This window comes from Anomaloglossus baeobatrachus, chromosome 1, assembly GCF_048569485.1.
Source record: "Anomaloglossus baeobatrachus isolate aAnoBae1 chromosome 1, aAnoBae1.hap1, whole genome shotgun sequence".
Lineage (NCBI taxonomy): Eukaryota > Metazoa > Chordata > Amphibia > Anura > Aromobatidae > Anomaloglossus > Anomaloglossus baeobatrachus.
In genome coordinates, this window is record NC_134353.1 from 945,926,169 (window position 1) to 945,931,658 (window position 5,490).

General features: G+C 74.4%; 1 protein-coding gene across 1 annotated transcript in view; it reads right to left on the minus strand.

The window, feature by feature from the left end:
* MAP3K1 (mitogen-activated protein kinase kinase kinase 1) overlaps positions 1-4,700 on the minus strand; it is a 27,303-nt gene extending 22,603 nt beyond the window's left edge. Inside the window, 1 exon segment of the mRNA XM_075330860.1 lies at positions 4,453-4,700. Coding sequence (XP_075186975.1) covers positions 4,453-4,700 — 248 coding nt within the window.
* Between the last annotated feature and the right edge of the window lie 790 nt (positions 4,701-5,490).

The window sequence follows — 5,490 nt, forward strand, 5'->3', positions numbered from 1 at the left end:
CTGCATTACAGGGTATCACACTGCACCAGAGGCTCAGCTGTGTGCACTGGATATCCCCCCATCAGTGACAGCAGGGCAGTCAGTGTCGCCACTACCGGCCGTGCTGGGCGCTTGTAGTCCCCCCCCCCGTCCCCGGCAGTGCTGGGCGCTGTAGTCCCCCCCCGTCCGGCCGTGCTGGGCGCTGTAGTCCCCCCCCCCCGTCCCCGGCCGTGCTGGGCGCTGTAGTCCCCACCGTCCCAGGCCGTGCTGGGGCAGCTGTAGTCCCCCCCGTCCCCGGCCGTGCTGGGCGCTGTAGTCCCCACGTCCCCGGCCGTGCTGGGCGCTGTAGTCCCCCCCCGTCCCCGGCAGTGCTGGGCGCTGTAGTCCCCCCCCGTCCCCGGCCGTGCTGGGCGCTGTAGTCCCCCCCCGTCCCCGGCCGTGCTGGGCGCTGTAGTCCCCCCCCGTCCCCGGCCGTGCTGGGCGCTGTAGTCCCCCCCCGTCCCCGGCCGTGCTGGGCGCTGTAGTCCCCCCCGTCCCCGGCCGTGCTGGGCGCTGTAGTCCCCCCCCGTCCCCGGCCGTGCTGGGCGCTGTAGTCCCCCCCGTCCCCGGCCGTGCTGGGCGCTGTAGTCCCCCCCCGTCCCCGGCCGTGCTGGGCGCTGTAGTCCCCCCCCGTCCCCGGCAGTGCTGGGCGCTGTAGTCCCCCCCCGTCCCCGGCAGTGCTGGGCGCTGTAGTCCCCCCCCCGTCCCCGGCAGTGCTGGGCGCTGTAGTCCCCCCCCGTCCCCGGCAGTGCTGGGCGCTGTAGTCCCCCCCCGTCCCCGGCAGTGCTGGGCGCTGTAGTCCCCCCCGTCCCCGGCAGTGCTGGGCGCTGTAGTCCCCCCCGTCCCCGGCAGTGCTGGGCGCTGTAGTCCCCCCCCGTCCCCGGCAGTGCTGGGCGCTGTAGTCCCCCCCGTCCCCGGCAGTGCTGGGCGCTGTAGTCCCCCCCGTCCCCGGCAGTGCTGGGCGCTGTAGTCCCCCCCGTCCCCGGCAGTGCTGGGCGCTGTAGTCCCCCCCGTCCCCGGCAGTGCTGGGCGCTGTAGTCCCCCCCGTCCCCGGCAGTGCTGGGCGCTGTAGTCCCCCCCGTCCCCGGCAGTGCTGGGCGCTGTAGTCCCCCCCGTCCCCGGCAGTGCTGGGCGCTGTAGTCCCCCCCGTCCCCGGCAGTGCTGGGCGCTGTAGTCCCCCCCGTCCCCGGCAGTGCTGGGCGCTGTAGTCCCCCCCGTCCCCGGCAGTGCTGGGCGCTGTAGTCCCCCCCGTCCCCGGCAGTGCTGGGCGCTGTAGTCCCCCCCGTCCCCGGCAGTGCTGGGCGCTGTAGTCCCCCCCGTCCCCGGCAGTGCTGGGCGCTGTAGTCCCCCCCGTCCCCGGCAGTGCTGGGCGCTGTAGTCCCCCCCGTCCCCGGCAGTGCTGGGCGCTGTAGTCCCCCCCGTCCCCGGCAGTGCTGGGCGCTGTAGTCCCCCCCGTCCCCGGCAGTGCTGGGCGCTGTAGTCCCCCCCGTCCCCGGCAGTGCTGGGCGCTGTAGTCCCCCCCGTCCCCGGCAGTGCTGGGCGCTGTAGTCCCCCCCGTCCCCGGCAGTGCTGGGCGCTGTAGTCCCCCCCCGTCCCCGGCAGTGCTGGGCGCTGTAGTCCCCCCCGTCCCCGGCAGTGCTGGGCGCTGTAGTCCCCCCCGTCCCCGGCAGTGCTGGGCGCTGTAGTCCCCCCCGTCCCCGGCAGTGCTGGGCGCTGTAGTCCCCCCCGTCCCCGGCAGTGCTGGGCGCTGTAGTCCCCCCCCGTCCCCGGCAGTGCTGGGCGCTGTAGTCCCCCCCGTCCCCGGCAGTGCTGGGCGCTGTAGTCCCCCCCGTCCCCGGCAGTGCTGGGCGCTGTAGTCCCCCCCGTCCCCGGCAGTGCTGGGCGCTGTAGTCCCCCCCGTCCCCGGCAGTGCTGGGCGCTGTAGTCCCCCCCGTCCCCGGCAGTGCTGGGCGCTGTAGTCCCCCCCCGTCCCCGGCAGTGCTGGGCGCTGTAGTCCCCCCCGTCCCCGGCAGTGCTGGGCGCTGTAGTCCCCCCCGTCCCCGGCAGTGCTGGGCGCTGTAGTCCCCGGCAGTGCTGGGCGCTGTAGTCCCCCCCGTCCCCGGCAGTGCTGGGCGCTGTAGTCCCCCCGTCCCCGGCAGTGCTGGGCGCTGTGAGTCCCCCCGTCCCCGGCAGTGCTGGGCGCTGTGGTCCCCCTGTCCCCGGCAGTGCTGGGCGCTGTAGTCCCCCTGTCCCCGGCAGTGCTGGGCGCTGTAGTCCCCCCCCCGTCCCCGGCAGTGCTGGGCGCTGTAGTCCCCCCCCCGTCCCCGGCAGTGCTGGGCGCTGTAGTCCCCCCCCCGTCCCCGGCAGTGCTGGGCGCTGTAGTCCCCCCCGTCCCCGGCAGTGCTGGGCGCTGTAGTCCCCCCCCGTCCCCGGCAGTGCTGGGCGCTGTAGTCCCCCCCCGTCCCCGGCAGTGCTGGGCGCTGTAGTCCCCCCCGTCCCCGGCAGTGCTGGGCGCTGTAGTCCCCCCCGTCCCCGGCAGTGCTGGGCGCTGTAGTCCCCCCCGTCCCCGGCAGTGCTGGGCGCTGTAGTCCCCCCCGTCCCCGGCAGTGCTGGGCGCTGTAGTCCCCCCCCGTCCCCGGCAGTGCTGGGCGCTGTAGTCCCCCCCCGTCCCCGGCAGTGCTGGGCGCTGTAGTCCCCCCCGTCCCCGGCAGTGCTGGGCGCTGTAGTCCCCCCCGTCCCCGGCAGTGCTGGGCGCTGTAGTCCCCCCCGTCCCCGGCAGTGCTGGGCGCTGTAGTCCCCCCCGTCCCCGGCAGTGCTGGGCGCTGTAGTCCCCCCCGTCCCCGGCAGTGCTGGGCGCTGTAGTCCCCCCCGTCCCCGGCAGTGCTGGGCGCTGTAGTCCCCCCCGTCCCCGGCAGTGCTGGGCGCTGTAGTCCCCCCCCGTCCCCGGCAGTGCTGGGCGCTGTAGTCCCCCCCGTCCCCGGCAGTGCTGGGCGCTGTAGTCCCCCCCGTCCCCGGCAGTGCTGGGCGCTGTAGTCCCCCCCGTCCCCGGCAGTGCTGGGCGCTGTAGTCCCCCCCGTCCCCGGCAGTGCTGGGCGCTGTAGTCCCCCCCGTCCCCGGCAGTGCTGGGCGCTGTAGTCCCCCCCGTCCCCGGCAGTGCTGGGCGCTGTAGTCCCCCCCGTCCCCGGCAGTGCTGGGCGCTGTAGTCCCCCCCCGTCCCCGGCAGTGCTGGGCGCTGTAGTCCCCCCCGTCCCCGGCAGTGCTGGGCGCTGTAGTCCCCCCCCGTCCCCGGCAGTGCTGGGCGCTGTAGTCCCCCCCGTCCCCGGCAGTGCTGGGCGCTGTAGTCCCCCCCCGTCCCCGGCAGTGCTGGGCGCTGTAGTCCCCCCCGTCCCCGGCAGTGCTGGGCGCTGTAGTCCCCCCCCGTCCCCGGCAGTGCTGGGCGCTGTAGTCCCCCCCGTCCCCGGCAGTGCTGGGCGCTGTAGTCCCCCCCGTCCCCGGCAGTGCTGGGCGCTGTAGTCCCCCCCGTCCCCGGCAGTGCTGGGCGCTGTAGTCCCCCCCGTCCCCGGCAGTGCTGGGCGCTGTAGTCCCCCCCCGTCCCCGGCAGTGCTGGGCGCTGTAGTCCCCCCCGTCCCCGGCAGTGCTGGGCGCTGTAGTCCCCCCCGTCCCCGGCAGTGCTGGGCGCTGTAGTCCCCCCCGTCCCCGGCAGTGCTGGGCGCTGTAGTCCCCCCCCGTCCCCGGCAGTGCTGGGCGCTGTAGTCCCCCCCGTCCCCGGCAGTGCTGGGCGCTGTAGTCCCCCCCGTCCCCGGCAGTGCTGGGCGCTGTAGTCCCCCCCGTCCCCGGCAGTGCTGGGCGCTGTAGTCCCCCCCCGTCCCCGGCAGTGCTGGGCGCTGTAGTCCCCCCCGTCCCCGGCAGTGCTGGGCGCTGTAGTCGCAGTGCTGGGCGCTGTAGTCCCCCCCCGTCCCCGGCAGTGCTGGGCGCTGTAGTCCCCCCGTCCCCGGCAGTGCTGGGCGCTGTAGTCCCCCCGTCCCCGGCAGTGCTGGGCGCTGTGGTCCCCCTGTCCCCGGCAGTGCTGGGCGCTGTGGTCCCCCTGTCCCCGGCAGTGCTGGGCGCTGTAGTCCCCCTGTCCGCGGCAGTGCTGGGCGCTGTAGTCCCCCCAGTCCCCGGCAGTGCTGGGCGCTGTAGTCCCCCTGTCCCCGGCAGTGCTGGGCGCTGTAGTCCCCCCAGTCCCCGGCAGTGCTGGGCGCTGTAGTCCCCCTGTCCCCGGCAGTGCTGGGCGCTGTAGTCCCCCCGTCCCCGGCAGTGCTGGGCGCTGTAGTCCCCCCGTCCCCGGCAGTGCTGGGCGCTGTAGTCCCCCCGCCCCCGGCCGTGCTGGGCGCTGTAGTCCCCCCGTCCCCGGCCGTGCTGGGCGCTGTAGTCCCCCTGTCCCCGGCCGTGCTGGGCGCTGTAGTCCCCCCGTACCTGAGGCTGCCGCTGTCCCCGGCCTCGGGCTCCGGCTCCCCGGGCTCCTTCTCCACATCCACACTCCGGACTCTGCGCAGCTGCTTGCGCCTCCAGTCGTCCGCCCGCGCCTCCCCGGTCCGGGCCTCCCCGGCCTCCGCCTCTCCGCCGTGCAGCCGCCCCGTCTCCGGACTCCCGGGGGCTGTGACGCCGCCCGCGGCTGCGGATAATCCGGACGACGAGCTCCGACTCCCCGCCGCCGCCGCCATCTTCCTGGGGCCAGGTTTACATTCGTGTGTGGACCGCCCCGGAGAAGGGGGCGGGGTCTAGCAACTACCGAGGGGCGGGCTCAGGGACGGACGCTTTCTACGTAACCTGGGATCGGCCAGGTACGTAAATAGCGTAGTGGTCTCTGTGGTAACAGATCGTTGCGTGGCCGCCGGGCTGCTCCGCGGGCTCCGGTGTGGGAGGAGTTTGTCGCAGGGGCTTGTCTGTACCGAATCCTCCTCTCACCTGAGTCTGCGGAGCTGCGCAAATAGCGTACGGTCTTACGCGGACTGCGTAACTCTCAGGTAAAGGGTTACGCAGAGTGCGTAATCTGTGGGAGGGCGTGTCGTACCGTGCGTGGGCGTGTCCTCTGCCGCCCACATGAGGCCGGGCACGTAGTTCAAACGGTCGGAGCTACCTGAGGAGAACGTTGTCGTCGGCAGCGGCGGGAGCACGGGAGAGGCGCAACCTGAGGGGGAAGGGCGCAAAGTGCGGGGAGAGAGTGCAACCTGAGGGGGAAGGGCGCAAAGTGCGGGGAGAGAGTGCAACCTGAGGGGGAAGGGCGCAAAGTGCGGGGAGAGAGTGCAACCTGAGGGGGAAGGGTGCAAAGTGCGGGGAGAGAGTGCAACCTGAGGGGGAAGGGTGCAAAGTGCGGAGAGAGAGTGCAACCTGAGGGGGAAGGGTGCAAAGTGCGGGGAGAGAGTGCAACCTGAGGGGGAAGGGTGCAAAGTGCGGGGAGAGAGTGCAACCTGAGGGGGAAGGGCGCAAAGTGCGGGGGGGAGAGAGTGCAAC